General features: G+C 40.9%; 2 protein-coding genes across 4 annotated transcripts in view; one reads left to right on the forward strand and one right to left on the reverse strand.

Annotated features, from left to right (window-relative positions):
• The window catches only part of LOC122178415 (histone-lysine N-methyltransferase SETDB2-like), a 36,074-nt gene extending 31,156 nt beyond the window's left edge, over positions 1–4,918 (reverse strand). The window contains exons 1-3 of the mRNA XM_042868589.1: positions 4,815–4,918; positions 4,080–4,139; positions 1,021–1,143 (exon numbers count right to left, since the gene is read on the reverse strand). Coding sequence (XP_042724523.1) covers positions 1,021–1,143; positions 4,080–4,139; positions 4,815–4,830 — 199 coding nt within the window. The 5' untranslated portion in view covers positions 4,831–4,918. The remainder of the gene's footprint in view (positions 1–1,020; positions 1,144–4,079; positions 4,140–4,814) is intronic.
• A 341-nt stretch (positions 4,919–5,259) lies between these two features.
• The window catches only part of CAB39L (calcium binding protein 39 like), a 66,654-nt gene continuing 48,868 nt past the window's right edge, over positions 5,260–23,045 (forward strand). The window contains exons 1-2 of one of the 3 annotated variants that reach the window (XM_042866886.1): positions 5,260–5,299; positions 7,064–7,263. The gene's annotated coding sequence lies outside the window, so the exon portion shown is untranslated. Of the gene's footprint in view, positions 5,300–5,352; positions 5,583–7,063; positions 7,264–11,923; positions 11,974–23,045 lie in introns of those variants that run through there. The other 2 variants (XM_042866885.1, XM_042866887.1) reach the window with 2 other exon arrangements.

Consider the following 23,045-nt stretch of genomic DNA (forward strand, 5'->3'; position numbering starts at 1 on the left):
AACAGATCTGAATTGCAATAGAGTAATAGGGACAATGATAGTCATCACTGCTAGAAGGAAAAAGAAAGCTAAACTCCAGACATGTTTCCTCACTGTGCTGATATAGAGCACTGTAACACAGACACTGCAATTAACTTTTTGCTACAGTCCTGAACAGACACACCTAGGAGAAGCAACACAGTCACAGCTCACATCAGTAACTGAAGGAGCACTGCACAACCACTCGCTTCCAGAAAGCTGCTGGAATGCTTTTAAACACAAGTCCAGTAGTTTTCAGAGGCAGCAATTTGTGTAAGCATGAATCAGTGCAAGATTCTCTCTTTGCTTCTGTCACCAGACTGACCATCTTCTGGCTAAGGACAGGATCTTGTCGGAGCAAATTAATGCTACCCCTGAATTGCTGGATGTGGTCTTCAGGTAATAAGACAACGAAGAGGTGACCAGTTCTGTCTCAACCCTATGCAATAAATATCACGAGTTGGCAGACAAACGTCAGTAAAATTCACATTAGTATTTTAGTTTGGAACAAAACAAAGGAAAATAAAAGTTTCAGTATGGCACAGATTCATACCAATACCTGGAGATTCAAATTCAACCTTTAGCTCTGCAATTCATTTTGTCATAAAACCAAGATTAAGGAGCTCAAGTTACCCCCCCCCAAAATCCAGTACCAATTTAAAACAAGCATTGTAATACAGAGTGTGAAAGCATCTTAAACCATTGCACATTTTCTTGCACAGAAGCAGCAAGATGTGAAGATTAGATTTACAGGGATGATTTAACAATAAGAAATATTTTTATAAATTAAAACACTAGTAAAATTAAAAACCAAACCTGTGTACTGCTCTAGCTTTATCTTCTGATTTTGATGTAGATAAAGAACATTTAGTTCCATGAAAATCAGGGACATTCTTATAACAAACTGCTGTTACATTTTTCTGCTAATATTACAACGGTTTTTCGTCAAATAAGACTGCAGATCATTCACAGTCCTGCTGAATGATTACAAGGATTTCAAACCTTGATTTGTGGCAGTTCCATTCTTGATCTTCTCCTTTAGCAGCAGCAATACTTCTTGCACCTGCTCAAATATGAGATCCACTCTTCTACTTTCCAGTTGTGTCCAAAATGCCTTCAAATCACCTGAAATACAAATTGTCATTCACAAGTCTGCACAGCTTCCAAGAAATCTAAAAACATGAGTAGCTCTTATTGGACTTTTTAAAGGCCCCCACTCACACTGGTGGGAAGCAGGGGTCTAGTACTTCTGAAAGATCAGGTAAGATACGTTTTTCTTACTGTAGGCTTAAACTTTCATGAGCCTATTTTCTAACCCTGAGCATGAAAGTGAAACAACGTAATGATGAACTAACTTCTGATGGCCCATGAAGCTTCTCTGACATCCAGCTGCAGGTCCAGAGGGAGCCACAACGATGATCAGGGCTGGAGCACCTCCTTTATGAGGATAGGCTGAGGGAGTTGGAGAAGGCTCTGGGGGGACCTTGTAGCAGTCTTCCAGTACCTGAAGGGGGCCCACAGGAGAGCTGGGGAGGGACTTTTTATAAGGGCATGCCATGACAGGACGTGGAAATGGCTTTAAACCTAAACTGGGTGGGTTCAGACTAAATATTACGAAGAAGTTCATTACTGTGAGTGTGGTGAGACAGTGGAACAGGTTGCCCAGAGAGGCTGTGGATGCCCCTTCCCATGAAGCATTCAAGGCTGAGCTGGATGGGGTTTTGAGCAACCTGGTCTAGAGTGGGGTGTCCCTGCCTACAGCAGGAGGTTGGAACTAAATGGTCTTAAAGGTCCCTTCCAACCCAAACCATTCTATGATTCTTCAAATAATTTTTCAAGTACATCAACAGAGGGTGTTCTGGAAGCCTCTCTCTAAATATTCATTAAGTTTCACCATAAATTAATCACAAAATCATAAAACTGTAGGAACTGGAAGGGACCTCTAGAGATCACCTAGTCCAATCTCCATGCCAAAGCAGGCTCTCTGGACCAGGTTGCACACGTAGGCACCTAATCATCACTGAAACTCAGAAATGACAAAGGAGAATGTTTTCAATGGAAAGAACTGAACATGTTACCACAGAAAAGGCATTTGTGAATAGCTCACAGCCAAAACCTTCCTTAGCTACCATGCTGCCCCATCAGTATTTTGGTAAACATTCTAGAGATAAAACATTGAACACACTTTCAGATAAAAGCAGTTTGATAAATTTTGCTCACCAAGTATATTAAGTACAGCAGCTAATATGCCTCTTACATCACAGAATGGCCTGGGTTGAAAGGGACTACAATGATCATCTGGTTTCAACCCCCTGCTACATGCAGGGTTGCCAACCAGGCTGCCCAGAGCCACATCCAGCCTGGCCCTGAATGCCTCCTTTCTCCATTACAAATATTTAAAAGAGCATTTTGTTTGAAGATTTTTAATGACTTTTTTTTTTTTTTTCTTTAAACCACTGATCAGATCATGGTTTATCACATGTCCTCTCTTTCATGAATATATGTTTGAGGTACTAAGCCTGTTGTTTAAAACAATTAAAACACTACCAGCGCATCTTTGGCAAGGACTTCAAAAAGAAAAGAAAAAGCTCAGTGTGTCACCAGACCACGCTAGAAAAGGGAACACGTCCTCTGTTTTGGTTAACAATTCCCATCTTCAATTGTGAAGCAGTAAATCTTTTTCCCCCGCTCCACTTCAAGAGCTACAGCCCACCATCACCACACAGTGTTTACAATGTACTTTCAGACAGCAAGTTATGGCTGCCAAATGTGCCACAATGACACCTTCCCAGCTGTCACAAGATGCAGCACTACTGCAAGGCCTGCAAAAAGGTGTTGTTTTTATTTTCCTTAGCAAAGAATGACTTTATTGCTCAGCACAACAGAACCCAAGTAATGCTATGTCAGTACAGAGCTTACAGTTACTCCTGAAAGGGTCATGGAAATAACAATCCTTTGTCACTACACCACAAGATGTTTCTATAATCAGCAGTTAAAAACTTACTATTAAAAATAAACAGGCAACATGGAAAGTACTTTTTGTAATATTACTGATCTGGCACTAACTCAACAACATTTAACAAGCTTTTGTATTCACAGCAATAGCAAGTATGTACATATAACAAAGTCTCTTGGAACAGCACACTGTCAATGAGACAACTGGTGCTCTGGGCCATTCCTACCCTCTTGCTGTGCCTAACAGTATCACAGATTTAAAATACTGGGAAACAAGCATATGTAACATCCCTCTTTAAAAAACACATATTCAGAAATATCATTAAAAAAATTCCACTGTGGCAGATCAAAACTGTTGCCATTATTTGTTACCTGCTTTCAGAAGCTTTGATTTAATTTCAATATATGGTTAACAGTGGTGGAAGGTCCACTTCAGATGATGGGTGACAGAACAGTCTTTCATTTCTGGGTCAGTTCTAACCTTGCATAGGCCAAAAGCAAACAGACCACATCACTACTGCCTGTCCTGCTCATACCTCTCAACTTAAAAGGCTTTCTCCCACTTCTCATGCTTGAGTGCCCTGAAACTCCAGCAGCTAGAGTTGCGAAATTCACAGCATAATTTTAATTTCAAAGAAGCAGATGTTCACATCATTCATCTCCTCTTCAATGTTAAAGCTGCTCTTGTTGATCTCAGCCAGGAGGATGTGGAATGAACAGACACAGAACGTGTTCAGTTTCTGAGCCTTCAAAACAGTCTCAACCAGCTGATGACTCCAAGCATAGACCAGCAGCTGGTGGCAGCACTTCTAAAGCTGGCTGAGACTATTGCTTCTGGGAGATTTTCTTTTCCCTCTATCTTTGTGATCATGTATCTTTCAGTACTGCGCAAGAGAATGAAGTTAGAGCAAGAAAAAAAGCAGGCTAAGCCAGAGTTCCCCAGAAAAACACTTGGGCGCTTCCTATGAAAAACCCATAGTGCTGACACATACTCTATACACAATATAAGATGGAACTGCTGCCATCCAGTTACCATTTTCATCTTCCAAGCAGTGTCAGACAAACACCACATTCCCCGTTCCCTCCATAAGTCTGAATTACACTACCTTCAGCTGTCCCTTTTCTGGAAGTGGGACGGTTCTTCTCTTCAGGACAGCCACGCAGCACTGCAAGGGGTGCAGAATGGACAAGTATGAGTTCAGATGAGAAATAAAAACGCTTGTCACCAAAAGGTGTGTTGGCAGTTATCAGCAGAGGTATCAGTGAGAGCACTGCAAGAGAAAGCGCTGTGGTGAAACGCTCCTCCTGCTTTCAAAGCTACACAGAAACACAAGACAGAGTAGAAGAACGCTGAAGTGAAAGAAATTGAGAAGGCTTTTTTTTTTTCCAAGCACACACAGATTACCATCACTACAACATGACGCTGCGGTGAGGTGAGCCACACTTTCTGTTGTGCCTCCTGTTAGCCCTTTTTAACTACTGCAGCCGTACTGCAATTAAGCTACACACAGGGAAAAGCCCAAAGGTTGTGGGTTTTTTAGGTCAGGGTGTACTGCGTCTGTTTCACAGCAGACTCGATGGAGCACTGAAGGAAAGCATTTCTCAGCTGCGCGGCAGATATTGGATTTCTGGCCACGACCACCAACGACACAGCATCAGACAATTACAGCGACATTCCCACGTGCTCCTCCTCGACTCTGGCACGGAAATTTCATTTGTTCGAGCGAGAAAGGAGAAAAAAGCGAAGCTCCTCACGAGATCTCACGAGTTTTGCGGCAACGTTTCTCACAGGATCTGCTTAGCGACTGCTCAAAACACGCATTCATACCGCTGAGGCTTACTTCGGTTCCCCTCCATGTCGCGGATCCCTGCTTAGGCTGGGGAGCGGCATGCAGGTGTTCCCGTCCGGCCCCAGCTGGACGAGGGCATCCAGGCCAGGCCGTGAGCGCCCCGCCAACGCCCGCACCCGCGCGGGGCCGACATGGGGCGAAGACCACGCGTGGGGGCGCGCCCGCGTTACTTCACTCAGCGATACCCCAGCCAGCCGCTGCCCCGCCACCACCCGCCGGGGGGCGCCAAGCACCCGCTGTGCGCATGCGCCGAGCTCTCTTCGTTGCCTTGCGGTTCACCTTCTGCGCACGCGTAAGGAGGGGCCGGGCCGCCCGAGCGAATCGCTGCGCGGAGGAGGCGGGCCGCTCACGGCAGATGGCGCGGGTGTCTTTGTTGCTATTGGTTGCGGCTGGGGTCGCGGTGCGCGCGGCGCTGGCCAATGGGAACGCGCCGGAGCGGGAGGAGGGGTCAGGGTGGCAGAGCCCAGAGGTAAACGGTGAGTCCGCCATCTTGGGTGGGCGGGGCGAGTTTGGGGCCGGGCGCGTTGGGGGAATCACTGTTCCCTGCGGTCCCGCCATCTTGGCCGTGGGGTGAACGGAGAAGGGCTGTCTGAAAGCCTTGTGTTGACCTAGTCTGGTCTGAGGTGCTCGGGGATGTAGTGCCTCTCGTGGTGTGGGTCGTGAGAGGGTTCTTCTGTAGTTGGGCACCTGTGGGGAAGTGGCAAAAATAAAAACAAGCCCCCTTAAAAGGGGATGTTTAACCTTTTGCTTCCAGCTAAGGTAATAAATTAAAAGACTCAATAAGTGTCCAAGTTACTTAACGCCACTGCTGGTTGCTGTCATTTGCTCTTGCTGCCATTTACTCTTGCTGCTGTGTCTTGTGAAACAACTGCTGTTATTTTGATTTGGAGCACATCAGTGCAGGCATTTACATTGCCCTCAAAGTTTTCAGCAAAAATACTAAATGAGCTTCGGCGTTGTGGCAGTACAAGATGATTCCTCAGGCTAAAATCAACCTATTGGAATAAAAGGCCTGAGAGATTGGTTTAAGTGCTGTGCACGGGGAAGGGAACAGGCTGTGGTTTCAGCAGAGGCTTTGTTTTCGCATTTTAAAAAGAGAGATTCCTTTCCTGTAGCAGTTTGTTTTGAGTACAGAGTTTCCTTCCTTCTGAAATATTAGAACTGATGATTGCAGACTAAGTAATTTTATTTTACTGAATTATTTATATACACACGCATACAAGTGACTGCTGAATGTTACCAAGTGCCTGTGGTGCCACAGGCTGTGTGAGGAATATATCAAATGCAAAGAATATGGAGCCAAACGTTATAATGATTGTGTTAACAACAAGTTATTTTGAAAGGAGATTTCCTTATAAAGTTGTACTTCCTGTAATAAGATTCTCCTAAACAGCTTCTGATGTTTGCATGCATGTCTTGAAACTGTGATAAGCATTAATCAGCAATGTGGAGACAGTACAGCCACCCATATAGCCATCCATTGTGGATGCCCCATCCCTGGAGGCATTCAAGGCCAGGCTGGATGTGGCTCTGGGCAGCCTGGTCTGGTGGTTGACAACCCTGCACATAGCAGAGGGTTTGAAAAGAGATGATCATTGTAGTCCTTTTCAACCCAGGCCATTCTATGATGATCTTATAAGCAATTAATGTTATTAAATATTCATATTTCTGCTTGGGCACCATGACTGTATGACTGCTTGCCTGGTGTGCTTAGGAAGCTAACAATTTTTATGATTATATAGTTTCCATTTGCTTCACAGTCATCAGCGGCAAATGAGCTCAAGTTTGGGGTTTTTTTCCCCCACCTATAATGCACTGAAATACAACTACTAGAAATCTGACCATAATTTTACTTGAAACCAATAAAAATAGTATAACTAAATGGAACCATATAACGCAATGCCAAGAAAGGTGTTCCCTTTGCTCTGAGCAAGCTGATGGAGGTTATTCAGTCTGTTGTGACGAGGTCTTTTGCCTGATGCCTGTCAGTTATATGTGAAGATACAATACTAGTGTTATCTGTGTTACTCACTATAACATAGTAACGTCACTCAGAATCTTTTAATTAGGAACTAGGAATGATAGAAATCAGAAGCACGACTGCATACTTGTTGAACAAATGAGAAATAGGGATATTATATGCATATTATTTGACAAAAAAAGGGAAATTTGTCTTTCTTAAAGACTAACATGTCGCTTGTGTAAAATAACTGAATTTCCTTGTTTTCTCTTTCGTCTAGAGCTGGAAGATATGCTTTCTACAACCAGGAAGCAATTTCTACTGTTGAGCAGGTGAGCTCAGTTCTTCCCATACTCACAAGCAGTGCTGAAGAGACATCCCAGTGATGTGTCCACAGCACTCCCCTAGCAGCAGTGCAAACTTGAGACTCGCCCACCAGCTTCTGCAGCCTAGACCAGGACTGATGAACTGCATCTAAAGGTGAGGGCAGCCCATTCCACATGCTTATACGTCTGTTAACTTTTTGTTTGTCATCTTTGTTAAGATGACAGTGAAAGGATTAACTAAGTTAGTGGTATGATTTATTGAGTTGGTGAATTATGCTTTTGTACTATATGGTTCTAGTAATACTAGTAGCGAATCAAGATGAACAGTTGCTTAGGTAGGCAGACCATAAACAGTTTTTTGAGTGGGAAGCTGATCCCAAAGCAACCATTTCTTCAACTCTCTTCTCCAGGAATGGTTTTAACATCTTGAGTACAATGGGATTTGGGTATATCTTCATTTGGCCAGATAAGCTTGGGTGAGGTACAGAGACACCAGTCTCTCTTTAGAAAATAGTGAAGCAGTGAAAGCCACAGACATTCAGAAAAGGTTTCATGATTGTAACTTTTTGTTCTTTCTGACTGGATTATCTTTTTGTTTTCTTGACATTTTTTTCCTTAAAGTGCTTTCATCTCAGTTTGATACTTCTACCTGCGCCTTCTCTGTCACATCCTACTTTTATCCTTTGTGATTTAACTTACTCCCTTACAGGTAAGTGTAGGTAACCATACTTCATTCTTTCAAAAGGCAACTTTAAGATAATGTTCTCCTTCATTACACTGATTAGTTTAAGTCTGGTTTATACATAGTCTGTTATTTTTCATTCATCTAATATATATTGACAAAGATAAATCAGAGAGCAGATGATAGTTTTGTAAAGATCATTGCTTTTTTACACAGTATGCTCAGTGGGTTATCCTTCAGCTTATCCTAGAAGTCTGACTGCTATTTATGAAGATGCATACTGGTGTTCTCCGTAGGTATATTGCTTACTAAATACTGCATGTTATTTACAGGCCCTCCATGCTGTGTTTTGTAGTTGTGTTACTGTTGTAGATATATTAGTTTTTAGGTAGTATTAAGTTATTTTGGATATTAATTTTTCTGGCTACTTAATCAAGGAAAAGAATATTCAGTTCTTATGGAAGACACTGGTCCTGTTAAATGATTTTGTTCTTCCTGTGTTCTAAGAATGTTCACATTCCTGGCAATTAAAAGTGAAGAAAAAAAAAAAAAATCTACTTAGAAATTCCAGTTCCCAACATCATAAACTGTTAATCACCCTAAGGGAATCTTGAAACACGCGCAGAGACTTGCTATGAAAAGGAAAGAAAAAATTTGTGTCACCATTGAAACAATAGACTTCTTTCATGTGGAGGACCTAGATATCTGTTAATTACCAACTAGGTTGAGGGTTTTGGAGTCTGGCCCAATATGCTGAAAGTCTTAACCGTCTACTGGCTGGCATATCTTTCAAGGTCTGCATTCGGAGACTGGTAATGTAATGTATTTCATCTTTATGGACTGTTTATGTAGTAGAACTGTTTCCATTTTTAGCTGTGTTTCTGTCTTGGAGTCTCAGCATTATCTGCGGTCATAGATTCCAGATAGTTGTGTGAACATAGTAATAAAGGACTGATTTAAATGTTAGATAACGCTGGGTGAAGTCAAGGGACATGAGTTGTCTTTCCTGTGCCACAACCCACTTACATTACATTACACTGAGACATCAGGCCTAAAACTGTGTTCTCTGATTTTGGGTGACTGGGATGAATTTACAGTCCTGAAAGCCTTTGGTTACAATTGTGCTTGAAATCTCTGGAAACCAGGCTGTAGATGTATATGAGAAGAACTAAAAATAAATGCATGCCTGAAACCTTTTTAATTTTAATTTCTTTATGTGAATATAACTACATATTTATCTGAAAAAAGAAGAAAAAAAAAAAAAGATTGGTATTTTCTGAGGGAAAGCTAGCGTTCATAAGATATTCTAACCATTCTGATGGGCTTTGTTTGTGGGTTTGCATGCAGATCAAACTATGTGCACGAAATATTTTAGTTAAGTAAAGATGTAGCAGACTAAAATTTAGAGATACATTGAACTTGCAGCGTTCCCACTACTAAGAGATGTATTACATGGTGTACCAGAGCTTCTTTTTTTTGTTGTTTTGCCTTCTGTTTTTTTAATCAAAGTGTAGAGTAAGTTGTAAGCCTTCATTGTGATGCCTGATGATTGATAGGTGAGTACAAACAAAGCAGTGAGCACCTCACTTAGAGTTGCACTTGATATAACAAAGCCCATCAAAATGATGCATGTAGCAAAACTGAAGTAATGATTATGTCTAGATGCAGTAAGCACTTTCAAATAAAACTGGAAGGTAACACGTTTTTAAATATGCTAAAAAAAAATTTTACTACAGCCATAGGAAACAATGAAAAAGGTTTATAGAGAAGGATCAGGTAAGCCACAATCCCGCGTGCACTTACATTTGGCACTGTCAGACAATGAAGTGGTTCTGTTCTTGCTGCTTCACTCAGCCTTCCCCTGTTAATTTGTGTGGCTCCTTAATGAAACTGGCTCAGAGAACTGGTTGGGGTTTAAAAGAAATTACTTATTTGTTTCAGCTAATTTTACCTGAATAAAATTTCCCGTCTAATCCACTGTAGAGATTCTTGATACTTCTGCTTCTCTCAGGGAACTGGGGGTGGCCAAGGGGCAAAAATTAGACTCTGAAGGTGGACTGGATTGCTTTCTAATTTTCTTGTCAGTGTCTCTTATCTCAGCTCAAAGCATTTGTGCAACTCCTGTAGTATGAGCCACCTCAATGTTTGTGCAGAGCATTGAACACAGGTTATTGTGGAAGGTGTTCATTGCACAGCAGAAATGTCCTAAGATTCAAATTCTCTGCATTTTAGGTTGTGTTACACCAGAAACCCTCCAGCTTCCTATGAAAACTGGAATTGGATGGGCTTCTTTCAGTAGTGACTGGATTTAAATTCTCTTTTGTTATTGCTGTAAAATTCCTGAGTGACTAGAACTGAATAGTGGCAAGGAATAGACAAAGTGAATTGTGGACTTAAAACTTTGCAACCCTTTCTCACAAGAAATGTGCTTCAGGTTTCCAGCAGTGTGCTGGCTAGCTGAGCTTAATTCTAATGTATGAGTTGGGCACTAAAGAGGAGAGCTATACTATTTGCTACAATACAATGCCCAGACAAAGACTGAATGATACTAGACAATAGATTGGCAGCCATATGCTCCTAGAGCAATTTAATTGTGAAATGACATCTTTAGATTATATTACAGCATAAGCTTTTTATAAAAAATCCACTGATATTAATGATGTTTGCTTTGTTTGTTTCTTGCTTGTCTTGTTCCAAGTGACCATTGCTTAGGATGAAAGAAAGTGCTGAATAAGCAGGTACTTCTTTATTTCCAAAAATAATGTTCAAATCAAAAGGGGAAGGGAAGGGAAGCCCTCCCAGTTGATGACCATGGACCAATACTGCATAACTGAGCTTTGAAACGTGGGGCCAATTGAGTTATAGCTGTTGGACAAACAGATTTTCCATAGGCCCCTCTTTGTCACACTAGCACAAGAGCAGGTGAAAAAAAGAAGGATACGTACAAATTTATCTGTAATGTTTTATTGCAACTGTACAGTTCAGTTGTGCTTAAATGTTGGAAAGATGTTATGTGTGACTTCTTAAGAGCCCTGGAAGTTACTGAATATGGAGAAACTGAAATAACGTGGAATGAAAATCATCTTCCAGCAACTACAGTGATCTTAGCAACATGTAACCTTCAGCTCTTTGTTAGGACTTTTTCATTTCTCAGCAGGGAGGCATGGCTGTATCGGCTTTCTCTTCTCAGGTGTACCTTTTTAATTGCACACTGTCATTTTTTAGACTTCATTGTTCGTCAAGCAGCTGTCTTTCACTTCTGCAAGTAAGTTAGAGGTGGTCATTGGCTACCCATTGCTTTTGGATACTGGAGAAGCCATCTGCATCTGAATATCTGGTTTATTTTTGTTCCAAATAAAGCATCAAATTGAGTTTTACAGACGGGGAGCAGGCTTGCAGGGTGCTTGTAGGTATCTTTCAAAGCAAATGTATTGTGTGTATCATAAAATCAGTCTCTGGGAAAACTGTGGTTTTGTGGGTTTCTGATTGGTTGGTTGTTCTTCTTTTTTCTTTTTTTTTTGACAGATCAGTTAATGTAACTGAGTTAATTAGCTAAGTTAGAAGTTTATTACATAGAAATGGTGTTGATCTTTGTTCCTACTCCTCCTTGTCTCCAAGGCATTGATAGATCTTGTGTCTTTTACATTATGATCTGTATTGAAGTCTATAACTGCCCAAGAGATCTGTACTCCTCTACTGCTGCAACCATTTGCCTTGGGCAAAATTGGAAAGTGTCAAAGTGCTTTTGGTCATCAAAGGCACTGAGATTTGAATGAACACTGAGGTCGAATAAGGAGTGAACTCAGGTCAAATTGACTTGATAACGTTTAGGATACACTCTTTTTGGTGAAGATTTTCTCTTCAATAAAAAATCCAATGTGAATATAAAATATATATGCCACTATGATTCATCTCTGTACAACCCTCTTTTGTCAGGGAAAGGAAAATATTTACCAGAGGAATTCCCAAGATACCCTCATGCTATTCTAGTTTCTTGGGAAGCAGTTAAATGCTGAGAAAACATTCTGCCCATTGTTTTTCCTCTCTGTCATTGAACTCTCCATCCTGTAAACTGTCTTTTCTCGTCACAGTTCATAAGGTCATGGGAGAAGATGGCTGCTAAACTATGTACCATTTTTGAGACTACAAAACATGGACTAAACAGATCTTCAGTTCTGCAGGGTATGTTGTTGCATCACTAATGTACTTCTAACAGAGCTTACAAGAGTAATTCTCAAAGAGGGGAGAAAAGTATGAGAACACGTGGCTATCTAGAATATGCACACCTGAATGCTAAAAGATGGTTTAAGCAACAGGGAAGTCCCATCTTGCTTTAGAAGTGGTCCAAGGGCAGCAGCTGATACGTAATGTGTATAAATGTAGTTTTTTAAAAGATGATTGAAGAAAACTCTCCAAATTTTCTTTGGGAGTTTTTTAGTGTAAGGCTAACTAAGGAGCAGTTCTGAAAATAACAGGAAGAAAAAGAGCAGTGACATAAGTCTAATAGCTGCACTAACATTGTCAATAGTGATGCTGAAAAGGCAGAACTGTTACGTACATCTGTAGCATAAATAGAACTGAATATACAAATAATCATATAACGATGACCAAATCTTCACATTGTAGCAATAAACAGTGACATAAAGCATCACAGAATCACAGAATGGTTTGGGTTGGAAGGGACCTTTAAGATCATCTAGTTCCAGCCCCTGCTATAGGCAGGGAAACCTCCCTCTAGACCAGGTTGCTCAAAGCCCCATCCAGCCTGGCTTTGAACACTTCCAGAGAACACATGGAATTCTTTATTGCAAATTTATGCAGACTGAAGAAAATCTTTAAGTGGCTAACGTAAAACTTTCAAAAAACTGAACTAATACGTATTACTAATATGTAATAACTGCCATTCTATCTGATTAATTGAAAACAGGCATTATAGAAGATCTGATGTATCAGATAGATTAAGGGATTGATCTGCTGTCTAGGAAACTGACTCATGAAACCCTTATACTTGATGAAGAATCATTGAATTAAGATCTACCTAATGTTGTGATATTCAATTACTGGACGTTTGTTTGCAAAAAAAGAACCCAACCTCAGACAAACCCACGGTTACATGAACTGCAAAATCCTTCCTGACAGTTTTATCTAGGCTGCTTAGAGCATAAGAATAACAAAGCATGGCATACCCTCCTATGTTTGATTGAAACAAAGAGCACATTGGCTCACTCTTTCAGAGTCAGCTTTGGGAAGTTAATCAGTATGAAAAACAGACTGGATGCACCTTAAAAATGAGGAACAGTATCATAAGAAACAGCACTGTAAAGTACAGGGACCACGGGCAGCAGTCAGTTGAAAAGGCACGCACATATATGATGTGGCCAAGAGCTGACAGTAATTGAGTACACTGAACTCAGAATAGGGGATTTCTTTTCTGATATTATTGACCTTACTTCTGGAATATAATCAAGTTTGAAAGATGCACTTTCAGACATATTTTGGATGTGAAATAGGTACTGATTGCAGGTGTTGGAAAAGCATATCTGTGCACTTCTGTGGCTGGTGACAAATAAGGAAATTCTGGGTTTGTTGAAATTGTTTGATTGTGGTTAGTAGCTATGCATAAACAGAGGGGAAAGCCTTCCAACATCATAGTCTTGCAAATACAGAAGTCACATAACAAGATGCAGAATGTAAAAGATAACATGAACGTGCATAAAGGAAATGATATTTGAAGTGATGGTTAACTGTTGTGCTAACTGGACAAATGTTTTCCAGCATTTGAAGTCAGTGCCAAGATCTGGGATCTTTTAAAAAGCTGCTCTTGTTCAAGAAGCTGTTAAATTGTAGAAGTAGGTAGTGTGGCTCCTGAGTGAAACAGTAAGATATTAAATAGCTTATATTTATGTCTTTAGTTACTTGGCTAATATGCAACTGTTCGGATTCAGGTCTTTGTGTGCTGAAATATTTCAACGGAAGTTTTTGTGCTTGTGAAAGTAATTTCATCCCATGCTGACAGCTAGTAGAGACTGTCTTGCTGTGGCCATGGAAAGTTAAAGTGGTCTGACTTGGTACACGACATTCTGGTGGGATTCTGCACTCATGAAATAAACCTTTTCTTTTCACTGCTGCTTTGATAGACACTCCAGTTTGACAATAATGTAAGACAAAATTTGATGTCTTTTCTAAACATTGCTGGTTTTAAGGAAGTGGTTTCAGGACTTTTCTGTCATGCTTCCACTACCAGGCCTGCAGTTCCAGCTTCTTGGAGCACAGACTGGTTAATTTAGTATACAGGTGGTTTTGTCTCCTTATTATTTTGGGATTGCATTCTAAAAAAAAAACCTGTAAAACAGAACCCAAACAAAAAGAACACACAAAGGAGAAAAAAAGGTTATTTCTGTAGAAAGAGAGGAGGTATGGAATCCACCTTTATCATGAGAAAGGTGACATTTCTTGAACTATTTCCAGCGAGTGTAACAATAGATCTGTATGCTGAGTAATAAAGGAGCTGTCAGATTGCACTGAAAGATGTACAGACAAGTGATGTTTGCCAAGAAGATTTCCATCGCTGTATTTGACCTGATACGACCTGTATATTTAGATATTACCATTTATGTCATGTGGTGAGTAATTTTTTTTCCTGGTGTCCAAACACCTGTCAGGGGTTTTCACTGTTAAGGCTACCCCAGAGAAGAATCAAAGCAGGCACAGGTGCTACTATTGCTTCAAAACAGAGGAGGACAAGAAGACAAGAACACTACTGCATGTTGTTTCCTATTCAGTGCAGAATTCCTGCACTGAAACTGCTGGTGGACCTTGGGCTTGCTTCCACTTCAGGAGTTCTAGGAATGACCCTGCTTTGTTAATTAAAAATAAAGGAACTCAACTCATAATTGCACACTTAGTGGTTGTATGTGTTTGGCATAATAATTAATTTGTGATGTCAGTTCCTGGGCAGCACAGATGGAGAGAACAGTAGATGGGTTGTAGTAGGGTGGAAATGTGCATGGATGTTTCCTCAGTGAGGCATGACATCCTTGAATTTCATGGAATTCCATACAAGTTAATTGGCTCTATAAAGGTTTTTTTCAGGATGGACAACATCTCTTTCTGGAGAGGCTTTGGAGTAATCTATCCTGAGACCAGAGGAAAATGTGGCTAAAATGAATGATGGGAGATTGTGCCAACAGGGACCATTTGTCACACAACAGGGGATGAGATGCTGTTATAGTCATGTTGTCATTCTTACTGTGGGACAGAAAATGCAGGCATCCTGTGTTCCATGACTGGCTGTGTATGTGTTCTGTGAAAGCAAGCGTATACACAGTCTGCCAAGTGGTGAATGTACTTAATGGTTTGTCAAGAGGAAGGACATTGGGGTACTTTTGGAGTCAGTGACGCTGTGCAATTTGGATTTGATCATAGAATCACAGAAGCACAAGTTTGGAAAGGACCTACAAGATCATCTGGTCCAACCATCCTCCCATCACCACTGCTACCACAAGCACTAAACCAAATCTCACAGCTCCTCATCCAGGCGCCTCTTGAACACTGCCAGGGACGGCGCCTCCACCACCTCCCTGGGCAGCCATTCCAGTGCCTGACCACTCTGAGAGAAAAAGTTCTTCCTCATGTCTAATCTAAACCTCCTCTGATACAACTTGCGGCTGTTTCCTCGGGTCCTGTTTGCTGCCTGGGAGAAGAGGCCAAACCCCTCCTCATCACAACCTCCCTTCAGGAAGTTGTAGAGTCAGTGAGGTTTCCCCTGAGCCTCCTCTTCTCCAGACTGAACAATCCCAGCTCCTTCAGCCGCTCCTCATAAGACTTGTGCTCCAGACCCCTCACCAGTTTCGTTGCCCTTCCCTGGACACGCTCCAGGGCCTCAATGTCTTTCTTGCAGTGAGGGGCCCAAAGCTGAACACAGTACTTGAGGTACGGCCTCACCAGTACTGAGTACAGGGAGAGAAACTTGAATTTGTTCTGATGACTTGTTCTTGAGGTTCCCTGTTCTGATCCAGTATTTTAAACTACCTTTACTGAATAATGGCATTTGGTAATGAGAAATAATGTGAGAAGACGTAGGTTCTCTGAGTCCAGAGAAAACTGTTGGCTGTCAGAGGTTTTCTTGTCTGGCTTTGGGCATGCCAGTTTAGATCAATGCTTGCTTAAAAATAGCAGCTTTTCTTCATAAACTATTGTAATGCTAAAGTTATATTCTCTGGCACTGGAAAAACCTGTGATTCTTCATCTAAATGCAGCAGTTTGGACTTTCAGCATAGTGCTATTACATTTTTGGTTCAGCCTGCCTGCTTTTGTAGGGTACTGAACTTCTATGAGAGGAGTCTCAGAAGTTTGGTATGTCTGTGGGTGTGATTTCTGGTGATGTACATCACAGGAACTCTAAGTATATTATCTCTATCTGCAATAACAGGGGGCAGCAGGCTGTGTACTGCCTAGTGCGTTTTATTTTGTTTCTGTCACTGTAGTGTTAGAGTGCCTTATGTTCTTGGATGCATTCATTTTCCTGTGAGGAGACTAAGTGACTTTTCCAAGTTCTCAGAGAAATGTGCAACACAAATAGGAACTGATTCTTCAGTTCCTTTGGTCTGAACTTTGGAGTTCAGTTTCTTTGGTCTGAACTCATTTCTTCATCCTATGCACAACATCCTGTCTCTGCATAAGACTTTCTGTTAGTTTTTATTCTCTCATTTGAGGCAATCTCTTGCAATATACAGCAGTTCTGTGGTTTTGGTGCCCTGAAGAAGTAACTGAGTGGAATGTAGTAAATTGTTGATGTTGCTGATGTCTTATTCAGTCTCTTATCCATACAGAACAGCTGTCTCAGCTCTCTTGGCCGGTCAGTCTTAAGAGGAAGAGGCAGTCTGTTGTGTCTAAGTACTACAGATATAATTTCAAACTCTCCCAAGAGAAATAGTTTCTGGTTTTGCATCTTTAAAATGAATGGTTGTGGAGACACTGGTTGCTATTGAGCATGGTGATTTTGGATGACACTTTAAAAAGTCTCTAAGATGCCAATTGCCAGAAGCTGGAAGATGAAGGTGGTCCTTCTTCTGGCATATATTTCTTTTTTTTTTTACATTGTATTTGGTGTCAGCTGCTCTTGGAGCTTTGTCTCCATCAACACCCAGAATGTCATCCAAAATGATGGTTCTGGTTTCTATCTCCTAACATTCTTCAACAACACATTTTAGAATGCACATCTCTGTGTGTTTGCTTAGTGACAGCTCGAACTTTTGGTTTAAATTAAACTTAATTTTATTTGTTTGCAGATCATCTGGAGAGCATGTGATGAAAAACGTTTTAGACTTCTGTAGAAGTGGTCAGTAGAGGAAAAGTCCCAATCCACTGTGTTTTATTTTCCCTACCCATCATCTCTTTTCTCAGAAATAGAGCCATATGTTATGTGTAATTATTATAATCAGAGATCAGTTGGTCTGTCGTAATACTTACATGACAAATCAGCATTAGAGTAAGATGAATATGCACTAATATGCTTTTCAGCTTAGAGCATTATTAGGAAGTTTGGTTGCTGTTATGGTAGGTGATTTTTGTGTGTGTGATGTGATATGAACTATAAAATTGGGTGTCCCACGGTACTTCTGTGAAGAGAGGTTAAATGTTAGATCTTCAGCAAAGGTCTTTTTTTAGTTCCTTCTGAAATGAATTTTCCTTTTCACATTTTTATTTCTATGAATAGAATAAGCATTTATTTCCATTAAAAAAAAAGAAAAAGCTGTGAAATTGGTTGAATATACCATGTTGGGATAGGAGCACTTTGAAGAGGTAAGGGCTGTAATTACATGAAAAGCACCTGCTCAGTCCGTCAGGAAGTTACTGGTTTTTGGAGGACTACATTTTGTTTCAGTCCACAGGTAAAACTTTTGTCATGTCAGAATGTTCGCTGTTCCTCAAGGTAATGTTCTCCACTCATAAAAATGGGAGTGCCATTATGATTCTTAATCATGTTTTATGTTGGGACACAGTAGATAAGGAATGTGATTAACATTTTATAAGTGACTTTTTAGGGCAGGCATAAACATTTAATCTGTATTTCATTTTTCAGCTGTTGGTTGTATAACACTTTAGAAACATTCTTGTTTGGGGTGGGGGGTGAATATGTATGGAAGAGGTTTCACTGTAGCTGTTTTAATCTACTTGAAAGGACAGAGCTGATAGATGGCTTTAAAATTAGATACCTGAAGTATTTCGTACATAAATGTTTCTGATTCCTGGTAGAAAGGTCAGTGTTGATGTGTGATGCTGGAGTGGAGAACTTGGGAATAATAAATTCAGGGGAACTTAACAGCAGTTTATAAGAGTTAGTGCTGGTTTTTAAAAACTGAAGCAGAGCAGAAAAATACTTACCTTCAGTAACTGTATCTCCTGGCATTAAGGAAGAGAAGGCAGTGTGTGTTTAGGATCACTAGAGGGAGCCTAGAGGAAGAAGAGGGGGAAGCATTGAAGACATATTTGCATTTTTAGGAGCAGCTTGCACAGAACCATCCATCTAATCCTTACTGCTTCCTTCATCTACAACACAACTGCAGGTCACTACTCTCTGTTCGCACACATTCAGTTCAGAGAACTCAGTTTTCTAGCTCTGAGAGAGGCCAGAAGCTTGGCTGCCTTTTAGGTGGGTGTAGGAAAAAAGACCTACCTCTCCATGTATCGTACCCCTTTTTACCTTCTTTTGTGTTTGAGTGAGTAGGCACGTGTTGTTTTTCAGTGCAGGTATGTGCATGCTGGGGATATACTGTAGATGATGAAGAGCTTTAGTGGCATCAGTGTAGAATGGTCACATTATGGGGGTTTGGGGGAAAATGAGCATCTGCAGGCTTGTATTAGAATACAAAAGTACAAAGTTACTGTAAAATCTCTCATTTTATGGGATTTTAGAAATGTCACTCAACACACTTTTTGTATTGTTTTGTTGTAAAGCTGAGTGCTTTGACTTGAAGTGCGATGTCTCCATAGGGCAGATAAACAATGAAAGTAATTTGTTTTAGTCCCCTCACTCCACACCTGATAAACTGCCATAATTTTGATTTCCTGGGCTCTGTAAGAGTAGGAAGAAATCCTGTCGGGTGGGTTCCTTTAGTTTTGAGGGTTTTAATCTTTTTAGTATTTTAGGGATTCTCTTCAAATAATTTCTGGGCTGACAGTATCATGAGATTTTAGTACTAAGCATTGTTCTTCGTGTCAATACAGAACTTCCATTATTGATACCCTTACTGATTGCAGAATGCTTTTCATGAGCATTAAGATATTTGCATTGTGGCTTTTGAGTGCTTGATTTCACATCTGAAGAGTGTAACTGACAATGGCATGTTCCTGTTTAAAAAAAAAGGGGGGGGGGGGGGGAAAATATGTGTGTATATATATATATAAAGAAAAAAAAAACCCTAATTCTGGACTTTACTTAGTTTCTTATATTCCTATAATTTCAAGGAAAGTAAGGGAAATATTTCTTATTTTGCTCTCCTCTCTGATACCCCAGGATTTACAAAGGAAGATTGTAATATTTATATAATCTTTTTAATATACATTTCTGTCAGTTATACACTCTGGAACATGTTCAGAATCATACAATTAAACTGAATATTAAAAAGTATAAATTGTTATAGCAGTAATGAAATAAGGAGCACTATGTTTTGAGTGGTGTAACCAATTATGTATTTCCTCATTAATTAGTTGCATCTGTAGTAGAGGACTTTATGAAACTGAACACATGGCTGTCTTACACAAGCCTGAAAATATACAACTTCTAAAATATACCAATTCAGTAAAGGTAAGAGAAGTAGGCATGAATTAAAGTCAGAAACTTTTCACAGAATCACAGAATCGTAGGGGTTGGAAGGGACCTCCAGAGATCATCGAGTCCAACCCCCCTGCCAAAGCAGGTTCCCAACACCACTTTTTAGTATTTTAGGGAATCACTTCTTGATATCTGCTATTATACAACTTGTTGCTGTGTAGAATTGAATTTTGATTGCCCAGGGCCTTGGCACTGAGCGTTTCTGGGAGAAGGAAGGACATTTTTCTGGTTGTTATCTGAGGCTTCTTAGGGCTTTGGAATGCTGGAAGTAATCTTGGAGGAGGTAGACAGACTGTAAGTGGGTGATTAAATGGGCAGAATTAATATACATGTACTGCATGTTTGTCATCTGCCTCTGTAATTTATTGCTACCACACTCATAGTTCAAGCTCCTTAATTTCTCTTTCCAATTTTAGAAAATAAAGGGTAGGAATAATGGAATGCCTTTTGTTTCTTCCCTCTTTGGTCTTTATTAGATGGCATAATTTAAGAAAACAAGGACAAACATTTCTCAGAAGTTCTCTGTGTATTAGCCTGAGGTCTCTCATCACTTTAAGGGAAACAAGTATAATGGAATTTAATTATGTGGAGGCTGGGATCCTTTAGCAGTGTGTAGGCTTTTTTTTTTTCAGTGTACTTTTTGGACTAGGAAGAATTGTTGACTATTCATAATTACATCATCCTTCTACTTGAGATGGCTACAAATTATGAATTGAAGAAAACATTATTTCTTTTGAAATATTTAATAACCTCTTGGCAAAAAAAAAAAAAAAGAGAACAGGTAAGAGCATAAGTAATTATGGCTTGATTTATTGAGGATGGTGCAGGACCTTTTCTTGTCATCTGAGAATTAACTGCACTGATGATGAAACAAAGATTGGAAAAACAGAGAAAGTTGCTCCACGAGCCCCACTAGCTGCACTCCTCTGAACAGTCTTTTGACTACAACACAGGAATGGGGGCATGACAAGTTTCCTCCTCTCCCTGCTCATAGAGAGCTCCTAGGAAAGTCAAAACGTATTTCCTGAGGTATAAACCCATCAGAGCTGAACTGTAAATTGAGTGCACGTTCAACTTGCTCCTTGGAACCATGAAAACTGATGCACGTAGTCTGAAACAGGTGATAGTTTTATAGATGTTTTTATGCTTATAGAGCATTTCTCAGTCAGAATGTGCTGTGAATACTTTTGTTAATGTTGTGAAATACCATTTATCCAATTGGGTCCCTTAATGTGCAACTATAACATTTTTTTGAGGTTACTCATGCAGTTTCAGGTTAGTATCCATATCCACCAACACTGAGCTCCAAGGGGTAACAGAGGGGTATCTTTTTATTTGTTGAAATGATGAATGTAATGTACGTGAGATATAATTTCCCTAGGGAGAGTTCAGATGAAAAAAAAGAATTCTCTTAAAAAGAAAACTACACAGTGGAAACTAATGATATAACATGTTCATATTTTTGTGTGTTCGTAGGAAAAGCCAGTACCTTCAGTAGTAGCCACAGGGCAGACTTCTCACCATTTGAATCCAGCTACGACATTTACTCAAATGCTGTGATATCAAGATTAAAAAAACAGTCAATACCACTTAAGAAAATATTACACCAGTAATTCACAGTACTGGCTGAGAACAACCATTGCCACTTGGTGTCACCTGTTGCAGTACTTTTGGGTGCAGAAGGAGCAGCACTAATTCATTCCCAGTACCGCTGAGGGCAGTCCAAAAGCATAGGAATGACATGTTCTGATGATGTGTTTTGTAAAGCACAGGCACAAATCACAACACGCTTTACAGATAGGAGCACAGATCTGCTGCTCTGGAGATGGCTCAGTGCCTCCTGTGCAAATGCAGAAGTATGCTGTGAGGTTCAGGGACTGCTGCCTCTCTGTGCTTAAAATAGCAGAATGATTGAAGCCAGGCATGCTGCCGATCCTTTCCTCTTCAAAGGGGAGATTTTCACTACTTCTCTTTGCCTTGCTTAGGAACTGGGATGGTGAGCAAAAGATGTTTGCCCTTTAAAAGGTGAATATTTCAGCTGTACTCCTACGAAACACCTCTCCAAGGTGTTTTTCATACTTGTTTTGTTGTTGTCTGTAACGTAAGGCTGTGAATAGCGACCAGAGGTGAGCCCTAAATGCATCTGTCTAATGCTGGTGTGCAGCAGGGCTGAGAGTAGTTTCCTCAAGCAAATGTTGTAACATACAGAATTATTTTGAATAATGTGGAACTTTAGTTGCCCCTAGTTCTAAGGAGCAGGAGACAGGAGGTGCCCAGGAGGTAAAATCTCCTCCCAGGTTGCTGTTCCCAGCATAAATGCACGCTCAGTTTGCATCCAAGCCAGGGCTTGGCCAAGATCTGTATGAGGATGGATTTCAGTATCCTACAGTGCTAGTGGTGCCTGGTAAAGATTTTTCCTTCCCCTACTCTTGATATAGGTTCAGACAGCCACTCACACCTCCCTGTGGATGTAGAACCATAGGATGGCTTGAGTTGGAAGGGACCGTAAAGCCCAGCCAGTTCCAGCCTTGTTCCATGGGCAGGGCTGCCAACCACTAGCTCAGGCTGCCCTGATGTATGTGGCACTTGCTGGGGAGTAGCTGCTGAGAAAGAAGAATGCAGCATTAAAAATTCCCTTAATTGCATTCTGCTCTATTAGCTTGCTCGATAATAGCTGGTAGTGACTATTGCAGAATATTTTAATTGCATGGGTTTTTTTCCCTGTCACTTTAGCCCTTGTAAAGATGCTTTAAGCTAATGTGTTTCTCCGTGAGACTGAAGTTTTGTTTAGAATGTACTGCAGATTTATTTTTTTTCCTCCGCAGTGTTTTGAGAAAAACGTTTCTGATCTTCATGTTAGAAACAGAGCCCGGCAGGAAAGAGCAGTAACTTCAGCTCCTCTGGGCAGGACTCCTTCTACTGAAAGATGTCATGCGTTAGCGTGTTGGTTTTATCTTTATCTTGTCGAAACAAACCATTGTTGGGTGCCCTTATTTGCATTCTCAGCAGGAAAGCAAGGTGAATAATTTAATTGCAGCAGCCTCTGCCACGTGATTGGGGCGAGGATCGTCAGAGCTGCCCCCCGTGCACCGGGAGACTTGGGAGGGGAATGGAAACTTACAGCAACGATGTGAAATTTGTTGCATCTCTTCCTTTAACCCGAGGAGGATCTCTCAGCGGAGCTCCATCCGTGTTCTTTCGCTTTACACGCGATCCTCTGACGTGGAGGGAGGCAAAGGGGGGAGCGAGCCCATGAGAAAGGCGAGAGCGAGGGAGTGGGGAGCGGGGAGGGTGGTGAGAACATCGCACAGCCAGCCACGGGGCTACTCAGAGCCGAGGCAGAACTGCCCCTGGCACACGGCAGAGTCTGGCTGCAGGGAAAGGGGAGTGGAAATTTACAGCTGCTCTGAGTGCGCGC

The sequence above is a fragment of the Lagopus leucura genome, unplaced genomic scaffold, assembly GCF_019238085.1.
Source record: "Lagopus leucura isolate 7727_CA_CO unplaced genomic scaffold, USGS_WTPT01 Super-Scaffold_100001, whole genome shotgun sequence".
Taxonomy (NCBI): domain Eukaryota; kingdom Metazoa; phylum Chordata; class Aves; order Galliformes; family Phasianidae; genus Lagopus; species Lagopus leucura.